The 13,792-nt window shown below is 38.8% G+C and overlaps 1 protein-coding gene across 15 annotated transcripts in view; it reads left to right on the top strand.

Annotated features, from left to right (window-relative positions):
- SUGCT (succinyl-CoA:glutarate-CoA transferase) overlaps positions 1–13,792 on the top strand; it is a 747,747-nt gene that overhangs the window by 261,019 nt on the left and 472,936 nt on the right. For 13 of the 15 annotated variants that reach the window (XR_011501704.1, XR_011501660.1, XR_011501715.1 and 10 more), the window contains one exon: positions 9,934–10,005. The exons of the other annotated variants lie outside the window; for them this stretch is intronic. Coding sequence is in view for 10 of the 13 variants with exons in the window: in XM_070504514.1 (XP_070360615.1) it covers positions 9,934–10,005 (72 nt within the window). In the remaining 3 variants the exon portion in view is untranslated. The remainder of the gene's footprint in view (positions 1–9,933; positions 10,006–13,792) is intronic. 15 annotated transcript variants of the gene reach the window in all.

The raw sequence follows: 13,792 nt of genomic DNA, 5'->3' as shown, positions 1-13,792 counted from the left end.
TACAGAATAATATTCAGATTGCATCTTGTGTTTTCTTGTGAGTATTTTGTGAAATGGAAATTGTTGAGGTACATTTTGAGACCTCAATCCCCTAGCTATTCATCATGACTCTGTCTGTTGAACAAGCCTAGGTCCATTTTTCCCTGCTTCTTATAACCATATACTCAAGGGTCTACTGACCCTTCCAGTGACAGATTCAGACTTGCCTCAGTATCCAGATTCATGAAGACTTGAGACAAGAAATAATTAGTCCATAGTCAACTCTGATAATTTTGCCTTCTGATTATTAGTTTTCCATTCATTCAATTCATTGATCTTTTAGTCTTCAAGGATTCTGGCTTCTAATATAATTCTATCTCAATATATAGTAGCAATTCATCATTCTGGTGTCTACCTTAATCTCTCATGCATGTTAGATGGCCTGAGTTAGGCTCCTGGGTCCTTGGTCACCCAGGAGAAGGAATGAGTCCTTTAAAGAACCAGTCCAGAACCTGGGATATGGCAGTCTCATCAAGGTCCTCTAGCTGCTTGCAGCTTACCACCTTTCTCATCACTTTCCTCAATGAGAAATGTCTATAAATATTTAAGATGGAGCCTTCTCCTGAGCTTTTTCTGACCCTGGAGTTGACTTGTTTTAGATACTTGGTTATCCCATAAGGACTACATTTTACCTGCTCCTGCCAGCTAGCAGGGCTTTCCCATAAGTGCTTGTTCTCCACTGAGTAAGCCGAATAGACATCAGTACTTCCTATGTCTTTGGGCCAAGCCCACAGATATTTAGAGAATCTGTATACTTTAGATTCCAAGCCTCTGTACAGGAAACCGTTTTATATTTGGATAGAAAATAAATTTTATTTCTAGTTCATGTCCGATTACTTTGTAGTAGCTATCTGGAGTGTCTGCTGGAAAGAATACTAAAGCTGATCCTGTATGCTTCAAGACAGAGTGCCACAGTTACATGGTAACATCTGCCATGGGTACTGGATTGGGGTGAAGATGATGGTTGGAGGTGGTTGGAGGTGGTAGCAGTATGAATGGATCCTTAATGGTCTTGTACTATGGCGAGATGCTAGGAGATTTCTCCTCACCATCCTAAAGTATAACAACTTCCCTTGCCTCCAAACACTGTGATAAGACTGTGTTAAGAGACTCTTAGCTCTGAGTATTAGGGAGATAAAGGAAGAGATCTTTCAGATAACAAAATGGCTTCCGAAAATGGGAGGGCTGTCTTGTGAATGGGCTAAATTTTGACCTTAGTAAGAAGAATGAGAAGTACTTAATTAGAGAGACTGAGTCCCTCGTTGTTTCAACTACAGGACATATCTGGAACTCCTAATGGAATTATATTCTTCATCTCCCCTTAAGCTTATCTTCACCCTTAAACTTAGGTGATCATCTGCAAGGAAGGAAGTTTTTTTGTGGTAATTGATTCTCAGTGTGTTTGTCATTCTCAGTGGGTCCTCATCTTTGGGTCCTTGACACTCCTCACCTCTTCTACTTCATGCTTCCCAGTTTTGCCACCAAGCCTTTTGTATAGTGTCTGAGATTTCCTGAATTGCCTAGTTTGCTGTGATCCAGCCCTAATACATTGGCCTTGATTTAAGAAAATGTATTAAGCTCCTGTTATGCCAGATATTGTCCTAGATGCTAAGTATAACTGCGGTAGGCTATAACATGTTGGGCTCTCAGTTGTTCTTATCTGGAGCCAGACTCCCATGCTCATCAGAGGTCACTTGCATTGTTTCATATGCCTTTGTTGAAAGTCTTGGGCTTCTGCCTTTGCCTATATTCTCTGAGCATCTTATTTAGTTAACTGCCTCGTTCCTGTCCCTCCACCCTTTGCCTTGCTTTCACTGGTCCTCATGTGGGAATTTGGAGGCAAGTCTCTGAGCCTCATTCCTAAAACTGCGACTTTGCAGCCTCTACCTGTACATCTCAGGGGCCAACTGCCTACTACAGGACTTGGGAGAATGATGTTATCAAAAGTTCGCACCCGTTCCCTTCCCTTACTCTTAGACTTTATCGTGCTGACTGCTTTCCTGAACCATGTTTATTCAAACCTTCCATATTCTGCTGTGAGCTGGGCCTGTATCCCAATGCCTTATGAGGCCTGGTGGGCAGGTCTAATGTGTCAGGGCTTCCCCTAATCCCAGTCTTACTGTGTATATTTTGTCACTGATAAATCTTGAGATATGATAGAATTAAGATGTATTTGGAAAACTTTACTGGTGATCCACTCTGTAATCCACTTTGGAAAATTTTTATTGTAACTACAGTTAATATCCTTTTCTAGCTGATTCTTTGCTTGAAGGTAAAATGTTGTTGTGACAGCTTGAATAAAGTTCTGGTCTATGAATGCTTTTAACTAGTCTGAAATAAATGTAGGCCCTTTGTCAGAATGATGTTTTCATGTATGGTACGTAACTAAGATGCAACTGTGATTGTTGTAGCATGTTTGAGATAAAATGAAGAACACTTAAAAATGATAATGTAGTCAAGAAAGTTTCACCTTGAAGTGCTCCTGAAAAATCAGTATGGACTCTTGACCAGAACTTTTTCCTTACCTTCCATTAAGTGGTAAGTGTTTTGGGCAGGATATTCCAAATAATCTGGCTTAAGATTCTTTATAATACAGTCAATTCAAGATCAGCAAAACCAGTTTCTGTCACATACTTTGCAGGAAAAATAACTCCAAGTGCCATTTTACTTTGTGTCCAAGATACGTGATGATTGCTTTCTTAAATAACAGCAGGCCTTCCTCACAAAGGACTTCTTTTATAAGAAAATAACATCCATTGACAATTTGCAAAGAATATAAAAAATTTAAGATAGTTTCCATTTCCTTCCTTGCCATTGCCTCCATACCAGTATCAGAAACTGAGTGATTGAAAATCCTAGATATGTTTGATTTGAAATGAAATTAAGTTATTTGAAGAACCTTAAGTATGTCTTTGAACATTCAAACTTCCTATGGAATCAATAAATCCATATTAGCTTGGCTCTGGGGTGCAGGAAATCTGTACATAATATTGCTTTCAAGCCTATTCTAGAATTCAAAGCAAGGGATCGTATTTAGAAATGGGTCCTCAAAAATGGCTTTTGACCTATGAAAAATGTACAGATAAAGCCAAATAAGTAGTGGATGCAATTAGAGACAACTGGGCTCCTTTACCACTGTTGCACAGTTCTATCCCATGGATGACACTGTTCTTGAGTTGTAAGCAGTCTGTGCCTCATTGCCATCTGGTTCAGCCAGCTCCAGCACCATAAGGTGAACTGAACTGTTAGTGATAGGAAATAGTGCTCTATATTTGTCATGCTGTGCTAGCACGGACTCAAAGTCATAACTGCTTGACATTCCAGAAAACATTCTCATGGCCGTGAGTTAAACTTCATGGAATGTCTTTTTCCAGTGGATGATGAAGTCATTTAGCAATGGTTACCTTTTGTGGAAGAAAATCTTGTTAAAAATAAAGTAGCTCTAGGAGAGCTTCAAGTCTGTGCTCTTGTTTTTGAAGTAGACGCACTATCAGTTGTGTGGACTTTATTTAGACCAGAGAAAATAATGACGCATCAATATGGTAGCTTAAGAGGGTGACACAGGAAGTTCCAGTTTTACTTTTTTCCTCTTTTTTATTTGATCATCTGATATATAAAGTTGATGCAGAACTTCTAGAAGTCCTTCTTTGGTTTTATCTCAATAATTAGGACATTTTTAAGCCAGGTTAGCATGCCTGGAAGCTCAGAAAGCAGAGTATCTGGGAAGCAATAGAAACTTCCAAGAACAATGGGAATTCCAGAACGACCCTCTTATTTCTCTGCCTTCACATCTTCTCGATATCCTCTACTCTTGTATCTTACATCTCCACCCCCCAGTCTGTCAGCTGTGGTCACATTTAACATCTGAAACTGCTCTAACCAGAGGAACTAAACTCTGAAGCCCCATGCTCTCTCGTCTTTACATGTGTCCCAATTTGCCCATAAGTTGAGTGCACTTTCCATGGGACATCTAATCACTTGACCCATCAATATTTTCTCAGTCTGAGAAATACCTTCCTCTCCAAGAGAGGAGGTTTATCATGACTAGAATGCAAAGAAAACCGTGTGATTTCTGCGTGATCTCCCCATCAGTGAAACTTGTCATCCTTGAATAAGCACAGCTCACAGTAAGAAGCATTTCCTACCCCAGGAATAGTAAAATCTGGTCTCCTATGAGGAAAGGCTTGGTTTTTGCCCTGTCCTTTTAAAACCAAAGACAGTTGCCCCTGCTGCCCTCTCCCCCATCATTTCATGCAGAAGTAATTTATTTCCTCCTGAGGCTTGAATTCCTTATAAGAGAAACATCCCAGCTATGAATGTTTGCAGCCAGATTCAGTGCTTGTGATTTCAGTTCTCCCTGTAATGGAAAGCCTGCTAGTGGTATCCATGCGTGGCATATTGTCACTTATCTTGCCTGGCATGGAGAATGAGGCAACCAAGGGAATGGAAGAGGAGAGAGAGAGGAGTGGTTTACAGAATAGATGAGGGCCCAGGAGTCAGGATCTAAGGGCTTAGAAGGCCCTAGGGAGCTTCATTTATGTATATTAGTAATTATTTAATAATAATTAGATTTATTCATTGAGTCCCTACCTCTTATCAGCAAGTATGTTATGCAGCTTACACTGTGGCTCTTACCTCACACTGAAACTGCTTCACTTCAATAATCACTGAATGAAGTATTTTGCTTTCTGACCATTCATAGTCTGCTGTTCTTCCACCCTTGAGGTTTATCTGTTTCCCTTGTGGCTGTTCTTTGACTTCATCAGGATCTCTTATCCTCTGACACCTCTCCCTTTGCCCTGTCCATAACCTCCTCCTATCTGCACCACCTTCTTCTGTATCCAGATGGTCCATGGCTCATCTCTCGATAACATTCTGGCTAGTTTTTTAATTTTCCTACGCCTGTATCTTTTTGTCATAGCCATTTGACAAAAGCCTGGTGAATCCATTTATTCTATGGCTGTAACTGAGAGTTGATGGAGAATATCCTTCAACTGGGCTCTCCCCACTTCAGCATTACAGTTATGTTTATCTGGTCACTCTGCTGTGCCACTCTCTTCAATGATACATCAGACCTTCTCCACTCTTTTCAGTCTTCTAGTCTCATATTGCCCAACTCTACTCTCAGTTGATGACCTCACCACTTATTTCACAAGAAAATAGAAGCATCCAGTGGGAATTTCCTCAGCTTCCCACCATCACACCAACGTGGGGAGCTGCATCTGCGTTCCTGCTCCTCCTGTGTTCTCAATCCTTTGCTTATTCCTCTCCTTCACAGCCAAACTTCTCCAACAGATGTTTGCATATACTCTCTCCAGCTCTCCAACTGTTACTCAGTCCTGATCCACTTCAAACTGCATTCTGTCCACATCATGAGCCAAGAGCAGTGTTTACTGAGGTAATATTAGAGGGACCACCATGTGGGCATTCTTCAGTCCTCCTCTTAGTCTCTGGCTAACTCCTCTTCTGCCTGGACTTCAAAGGGAGGTGGCCTTCAGACTCATCCCTTGGCTCCTTCTTTTCCCCTGCTCTACAGTCTGAACTCTCTTCCTAGATGACTTCACCTATGTGATGGCTTCAGTTACATGTTACAAGCAAATGACTCCCAAGTTTTATCTACAATTTAGACTTTCATATGGTCTCGAAGCTGCACTCATTTGGAATTTCCACTGGAGTATCACAGAAGCTCCTCAGAAACCTAAACATTATCCATGATGACTTCCTCTCCCTCAGCCTTCAAATCTCAACCATCATTTTCAAGTCGTTACCAACTCTGGTAGATTTTACCAGCTAAATATTTCTTGAAACTGTTTTCTTCCATCTCTGTTGTCAGGGCCCTAGTCTAATGTATCATCATCTTTTTTACATTAAACTTTAAAAATTTTTTTGAGATAATTGTAGACTCACATGTATTTTAAGAAATAATAGAGATAGAGCCTGTACACCCTTTACCCAGTTTACTCCATTGGTAACATCTTGCAAAACTGTAGTGCAATGGTCACAACCAGGATATTCACATTGGTGTAGTCAAGATACAGAACATTATCATCACTGCAAGGATGCTTCCTGCTGTTCCTTTTATTTTAAAAAATTATTTTTTAGAGCAGTTTTAGGTTCACAAAAAAATTGGACAGAAGGTACAGAGATTTTCCATATACCTCCTCCCCCTACACATGCACAGCCTCCCCTATTATCAACATCCCCCACCAGAGTGTTACATTTGTTACAATTGATATACCTATGTTGACACATTATAATTATCCAAAGTCCGTAGTTTACATTAGGTTTCATGCTTGGTGTTGTCCATTCAACGTGTTTAGACAAATGTGTAATGCCATTTATCTACCATTATAGTATCATACAGAGTATTTTTACTGCCCTAAAATTCCTCTGTGCTCTGCCTTATAACCCTCCCTCCCCTAAGCCCTGTCAACCACTGATCTTTTTACTGTCTCCATAGTTTTACCTTTTCCAGAATTTCTATATGGTTGTAATCATGCAGTATGTAGCCTTTTCATATTGGCTTCTTTCACTTCGTAATATGCCTTTAGGGTTCCTCCATGTCTTTTCATGGCTTGATAGCTCATTTCTTTTTAGCACTGAGTAATAGTCCATTGTCTGGATATATCACAGTTTATTTATCCCTTTGCCTTTTGAAGGACATCTTCTTATCAAACAGTCACTTGGCCACACCCTTAGTGTTTTCTTCTGGCCATGCTTTCTCATTTTTTACAATATGGATATGCTGAGAATTTTCCAAATCTTTAATTTCTGCTTCCTTTTTGCTTAACAATTCTGTGTTTAAGTCATTCCTCTTTTTTTCACGTTGTACTATAAGCAGTCAAAAGGGGCCAAGTCGCACCTTCAACATTTTGCTTAGAAATAGCTTCAGCTAAATATCCAGTTTCAACACTTGCAAGCTCTACCTTCCACCAAACACTAGCACATGAATATGATTCAGCCGAGTTCTTTGCCACTTTGTAACAAGGATTGCCTTTCCTCCAGTTTCCGATAACATGTTTCTTATTTCTATCTGAGACCTCATCAAAATGGCCTTTACCATCCGTTTTTTCTGCCAACATTCTGTTTAGGATTATTTAGGTATTCTCTGAGAAAGTTGAGCCTTTCTCTACAGCTCTTTTCTTTCTGTTGAGAGCTCAGAAAGAAACAAGTAAGTATTTTAAAGAACTCGGAATCTTACCTTCATCCTTACAAATCTATTTGGTGATCTTTAGTCTAATTGTATTCTGGTGACTCAGCTGCTATTCAGTCTTCACTTGCATATGATTGTTAACTAGTTATCTCTGCTTAAAATTAAAAAAATTGTATATTGGTAAAGATGTATTTCATGGTACGGTTCAGGCTTAAGGAAGAAAGCCATTTCTTCATTAATTAAGAGGAAATGAGCACCAAACAAAAATGGAAACTTGTTGAACATGTCACTGATCCAAAATTTGGAAAACCTTACTTTATGTTATACTTCACAATACACATTGTTACTTCACATTACTTATCCACTCCCTTACTCACCTTTTCCCTGCAAAAAAGCAAGCAAACAACCTGCGTACCTTCGTAGTCATCGATGGTTTGTTGAGGCATCTCTGCTCAAAATCCTACGTCCCTCATTCACAGCTTTGTTGCAGGTTCTCTTTCTGTAGTTTGAGAAACACTAATGCATTACGTACAACACTAACTTTGCTTTTGTCCTGTGGACAAGGGAAAATAAATGTTTAAAATAGTTCATGTGATATCTTCTTAACAGAATTTATTACCAAATCAAGCAAAAATGTAAATGGAATAAAACCCTGTTATAATTTTTTCCTTGAGATCCATTTTAGCCACAATTTTATTAAGTGGAAGTAATCACCTGAGATTCATTAACATTTTATACCCATTTATTAATTGTCTAACATTCTTCATATATCATGTTAGGCCTCGTAGGAAGAATAAAGGGAAAAATACAATCTGCCATCTCCAGTCTACCAGCACTGTGCAACAGAACTTTCTGTGATGAATGAAATCTTCTCTGTCTGTGCTGTCTAATACTGCAGCCGCTAGCCATGTGTGGCTATCGAATGCTTGACATGTAGCTAGTGTGTCTGTGGAATTGAACTGTTAATTTAATTTTTCTTAGTAAAAGCTTTATTGAGATATAACTCACATGCCATATAATTCACCCATTTTAAAGTGTACAATTCAATGGTTTTCAGCGTACTCACAGAGTTGTGCAGCCATTACCACAATTGGTTTTAGAACATTTTCATCACCCCAACAAGAAAGCCAGTACTCGTTAGTAGTCACTCCCCAAATTTCCCCAACTTCCTCAGCCCTAGGCAGCTACTAATCTTTCTGTCTCCATGGATTTGCCTATTTTGAACATTTCATATAAATGGAATACCAATGTGTAGGCTTTTGTGAATGGCTAATTTAATTTTATTTTATTAAAATTTAATAGCCACCTGCGGCTAGTGGCTACCATAAGAAGCAAGTGAAGTAAAAGACTAAATACTAAGTAAGGAATGCTGAAGGCTGGGGAGAAGATAATCTTTCAAAAGGGGCATGTGGAAAATAGGTCGGCGAGATTGGAAGTGAACTCAGACAAAGCCTAGAAGCTGAGAGGTTCCTGAAGGATGGGATGGTTACCAAATAATACAGAGGGGTCCAGACAGAATAGTTTCAGTGTAGTGAAAGGATAAGAATCCTAATGACAGAGGGCACTGAAATGTGGTGGTTGGTGAAGAAATAGAGGCAGGTGGCACTCAAATCATTTAGAGATGGGGAGAAGGAAGAACATGTCAAGATAGCTTGAAAGGGGTGTCAGGATTGCTGTTAATGTTTTTAGTGTAGGCATGATCCTATACATAGGCAGAAGAAAAAGATCCATAGAAAGGAAGAGATTAAAGCTGATTGAGCAGGGTTGAAGGATATGTGCGAAAGTAGACCAAGAGCAGTATGGGAGTAAGCCCTGCCAAGGAAGACAGAAGCCATCTTTCCCAGATGCAGGACTAAGTGAAGAAAAAGTAGGTGCAGATATAGAGCAATTCTTGCATAGAAAGGAAGGGGACTACAGGAGCTCATTTACTTCAGGAAAGTGAAGTTTGGTTCCTCCGACCAGCACTGTGACCAAATGTGGACAAGGAAGTGCTAAAAAGTTCTCCAGAGGGCCTAGGACTCTGGGAGGTGGGAGCATCAATTACTTATGTGTCTGTAGCTGCCCAAATGAATGTGTCTCCTAAAAGGAGCAGACATTTTCAGGTACATAAAGCCCCACGGGGTCCAGAGACCCAGATGTGTCAATTTTCACATACTAAAAAGTGAAAATTGCCCCAAAGTTTACCTCTGAGATCTTTAAAGATGAAATGTAGCTCCGTCAGTCACTCATCCTCCCGCCCTCCCTTCATCTCTCGCTCTCCTTCCTCCCTCCTTCCGTCCCTCCCTTTCTTCCTTCCTTCCTTCTTTTCCTCCTTCCTTCCATCTATTCTTACACTTTGTAGAAAATAATGTAACCTCTTGCTCTTTGCCTTACGAGGAAACATGGAAACAAAACACAAAACTTGGGGAAAATCCAACATTAATCCATACTATAATGAAAATAGAATTTCGTGTTATGAGTTATAATGAAACTCTAGTATTTTCTTTATTTTTCTACGTCACCCCCCCCCCTCCATGTTATAACAGTTAGTGGAAGAGCCAGAGCATGCTTTGAAAATCCCAAATGCAATCAAGTATGCAAATAAAAGAGAAAAACATACTAATTAGTTGATATTGATTTAATTAATAACATAGCTTTAGAGCAAGCTTTCTGTATAGAAATTCTAGAAATTAAATCCACAGCCTTTGAGGTATTCTCAGTGTATAAAATTATATATTTATGTATGTATTTATTTATTTTAGGCTTTTAAAACCAAGGATGGATATCTTGTAGTTGGAGCAGGAAATAACCAACAGTTTGCTACCGTGTGCAAGGTAATCTGTAATCATTGGGATGGGTGAATGCTATATGCAACAATTTATTTTGTACAAAGCTAGGAAAGTTCAACTTTGTTTAGAACAATGTTGCTAAGTCTATAACCAACTTAAGATCCCCTGTGTTTAGTACCTAACAGTATGCCATTTTCATACTTACAGATACTAAGACAGGGTCTGAATTGGCACTCTGACTGTATTTTTTTTAATCGAGATATCTGGCTATATTTTGAAATGAAGAATCATAGTGGCCTAAATTACCAGTCCAAACAAAAAGGGCAAGAAAAAAATTCATTTTAAAGGGATTTTTAACACTAGGATGATTTTTCTTTTCTTTTCCTTTCTTTTCTTTTTCTCTTTCTCTCTTTCTTTCTTTTTTAACAAGATGAGATCCAATTAGGCTCAAATATAGTTACTTTACTACTAAATTTTTTGTATTTACCACTAGGAAATTGAATTTTTTCTTTTTCAAATTAGTCTTTGTTTAATGAGTACATTTCTGCAAAATCCATGTTTTAAGGTTTTAGCAATTAAGTTTATATTAAAAATGTTGCTACTCAACAAGGCCTTAAACAAAGGCCTTGGAATAATTTAAAAATAATTTATGTTAAAGATATTCTAAATTTTTAGCCTGGCTTTGATATTTTTTTAATTGATGTTTTTACTATTTATGTAGACTTTTGACCTTTTGTTTTTATTTGAGGCTTTAAGTTTCAGTTAACTTTTTCCATTTCTAATCTCAGGAATATAATCTAGTTTTTAAAAAATATATTTAAGTTTTTATTTTTATTTTTCTTGCATGTAAGGAAAAGGCCTCACCTGCTGGGGATTTTTTTCTAATTGGGAGGCGTTCATTTTTTTTGTACTAACCATACTACCCTGAGCTTTCAGTTTTATTAAAGATGCCTGTGAATTCCTGAGAGGAACCTTATTTATTGCAGTTAACTTATTATGTACAAAAATTATTTATTACTGTGCCTCTTTTGAATGAGAGGTTAACGAGCAGAGCTAAAAACCACAGCAAAGGAGTGGGAAGTCCCACAGAGAAGGTGACAAATGGAGATGGTTCTGATTGCAGGAAGGGCTGGAACATCTGAGGTGGGATGGAGGGGAGCTTTTAGAATGGCGACTCTGAGTAAGTGTAGAGAAATTGATTCAAACATTTGATCTTGGATCAAAGAATCTTTATTATGAACGGTCAACGTTAAAAATATGAAACATACGGAAGCCGTTGCCTGTGAAGTCATTTGCCTACTTGAGCTACAGAGATGTAAAAGCCAGTTCATTGCCATAAATGAGTACAGATTTTCTTTCTGGGCCATATGTTTTGGAGTTTTCTGTCTCCAAAAAGAAGTTGGGCGTGGGGGCGGGGAGAAATTACTGGTTGACATATTCTTCACTGTTGAAAATAACTGTACTGAATTCTTTTTATTTTTGATTCATTACTGCTGATCAATTTGAAACTTTTGAACTTCCTCATAAATATCCATAAGAACATTTTTGAAAAAAACTTATTTCAAAGCAGAATATTTGCTGTAAGTTTTAGTGCTAAAATATGACTTATTGTTATGGTGTGTTCTGACACATATTTTAAAAAGGAGACTCGAGGGCCTTGGAGAATGACATAGTTGACCTTGTGTTTTCCATCTGTGAATTAGGAATGATAATCCTTGTTATGAGCCATTAAGATAATGTCTATAAAGCCCTTTGAAATCCTCAGAAGAAAAGTTTTATGTGTATAGGATTTTAATGTTATTTACATCATTTACTAGGCATCTTGAGCAAACATTGCAATCTGATTGACTTTTCAGCCTTCATAATTATATCCTTACATATAGACTTGTCCTAGAAATCTTTTCACCTAAGAAAAATAATGTTTCCTTATTTAGGTGCAAGTTTCTCCCCCATCTCATACATACAGCAGTGAGTTTCTTCCAAGTAGAAAATAGATTTGTCTATTACAGAGGAGCTTGTCACTGAAACTAGTCTTATAGAGGATGAGGTCCCTAGTTTTTGACAGTGAGGCCGTCGAAATTGTTCTTTTGCCAAGTAAGGTCCATCATGACAGAGAGGGCAACTCTGCCTCCTGAGGAGAAATGTGGCAATATTGTCTGTGACGAATGAGTAGAATTTACTTAGGCCTAATCTCTTTCCAAAATAGAATTTGCTATATTGTTGGATTAATGCTTCTTGGGGAGGGCTCCTATTAGGGACAATGCTTATTGTCGGGGATTAGAGTGAGTCAAGAGCTTTGGGTTCAAGGCTTGGGGTTCAGAAAATCTTCCTGCATATAAAGGGAACCTTTGGCTTAAAACAAATCCTATTTTATGTCCCTTAACGTGATACAGAAGAGTAGGGAACATGAGCATATGTAAGCTATTTTGAGCTGATTGATGCCCACACTAATGGGTATTCCTATTTGAAGTACATTGACATACTTTTAAAAGTCATTTGACTGAAAGTTTGTTTTATTGGAGGCAATATGCATTGGTTCTCAACTTTAGCATGCATGGGAAATCTCCTTGAGCCCCATTCCCCAAAATTTTGACTTAGTGTATCTAAAGTGGGGCATGGGAAACTTCAATTGTAATAAACGTTGTAGTTGATTTTGGAGCAGGTGGTCTGAGGACATTATAGCATAATTCTAAGGCATATTGTGAGTCTTGAAACTAGTCAGGTGACCTCTGACAAGGTACTTAATCTTTGCCATGCATCTGTGTCCTCATGATAAAATGAAGATTATAATACATAACTACACTAATATATAACTTTTGGGGCTTTGTAAGAGTTAGATTAGATAAGTAAAATACTCAGTACAGTCCCGCCTCATGTATGACCTTAATAAATGGCCTTTATAGAAATTAGGTGTGGAGATTCTGTTTCTGGGTGGGATGGAGTAAGCACACTTCCTGTCTCTTCCACTGAACACAATGACAAAACCTGGGCAGGATGCACAGAGCATCTATAAGAGGACTCTGAAAAGTAAGTCATAGCAGGAGAATTGAAGAAGAACACCAGAATTTGAAGTACCTCTAAACTGGCAGTAAGTTTGCCGGTTTTCCCCTCCAATTATTCCTCTATATGAACACAGTGGAACCTGAAACCTGTAAGTGAGCACCAGGAAACAGAGCTGAGCTCCAGGAGATGCCCTCATTTCTGGCACGAGCAGCATGAAAGTGGCTCTAATGTCAGAGATAGTGTGGAAATCCTCTGTTCTTTCCTCCTCTCCATTTTCTCATGCCCTAGTGCCCCCAAAATCTGTACTGATAGCAGCAGATGAGCAGGGGCCAAGATTCTATAAAAGGGGAACTTTGCTCTTTCTCTCTGAGCTGTGATCCCCAAAGAGAGGGGTGAATCCTTGTTGCTTTTTTCCTCTGTCCTCCAACTGCTTGGCCTCTGCCCTGAAACTGAACTTGGGAGTGGAGTAACTAAAGTGGAGCCCCAGGGAACTAGAAAGACATTGCAGAGAGGGAAGAGCTTGAAAAGTGATCCTTGAAGTTGTTTGTGAACTCCTGTGCTCATCCCTGAGCTGCACATCCACTGATCTGATCCTAATCAACACACCAAAGATGCTGAGAACTGAGTGAACAAATAGACAACTGTCCAAGTTGCAGCATGACCATTAAATGTGGCATGTGTGGGACAGGTTTGAAAAGTACTGCAAAGGCTTTGGGAACTGAACCAACACCAGAACGAAAGCACACTGAACATGGGTTGGGACTTGCAGCGTGGACCTAACCAGGTCAATTGCTTGCTAAACACAATAACAACAATTTTCTGTAGGATT

Source organism: Equus asinus, chromosome 1, assembly GCF_041296235.1.
Source record: "Equus asinus isolate D_3611 breed Donkey chromosome 1, EquAss-T2T_v2, whole genome shotgun sequence".
NCBI lineage: Eukaryota > Metazoa > Chordata > Mammalia > Perissodactyla > Equidae > Equus > Equus asinus.
Note: the sequence above shows the minus strand (reverse complement) of the source record. Positions and strands in the feature narration are given on the sequence as shown.